Source organism: Theobroma umbraticum, unplaced genomic scaffold, assembly GCF_002168275.2.
Source record: "Theobroma umbraticum cultivar Fairchild unplaced genomic scaffold, ASM216827v3 scaffold_115.0, whole genome shotgun sequence".
Taxonomy (NCBI): Eukaryota; Viridiplantae; Streptophyta; class Magnoliopsida; order Malvales; family Malvaceae; genus Theobroma; species Theobroma umbraticum.
In genome coordinates this window covers 578,977-579,201 of record NW_018397284.1, presented here as the reverse complement: position 1 = coordinate 579,201, position 225 = coordinate 578,977, and the positions used below count along the sequence as shown (strand labels likewise).

Genomic DNA, 225 nt, shown 5'->3' with positions numbered 1-225 from the left:
GTCAGTTTAAATACGGTGTTCCAGTTTACACAAAATGCCAGCTTCAGAATCATGATGAAAAAGCCCAATATGTAACGCTGGATAGCCAGAAAGATTGGCATGGCAGTGGCGATGCCCCAAAAACGATTCAAGATCAAACGGCCGGTGACTTTCAGCACAATGCAGATTCCACAGGATCAATTGGAGGTGTTGCATATGTTCTCAGTAATGAGATTAAGTGGGTTG

At 43.6% G+C, this 225-nt stretch overlaps 1 protein-coding gene across 1 annotated transcript in view; it reads left to right on the top strand.

The window, feature by feature from the left end:
* Window positions 1-225, top strand: part of LOC149526261 (uncharacterized) — a 3,160-nt gene that overhangs the window by 2,445 nt on the left and 490 nt on the right. The window contains exon 2 of the mRNA XM_089785639.1: window positions 6-221. Within this exon, the coding sequence (XP_089641765.1) occupies window positions 6-221 (216 nt within the window). The remainder of the gene's footprint in view (window positions 1-5; window positions 222-225) is intronic.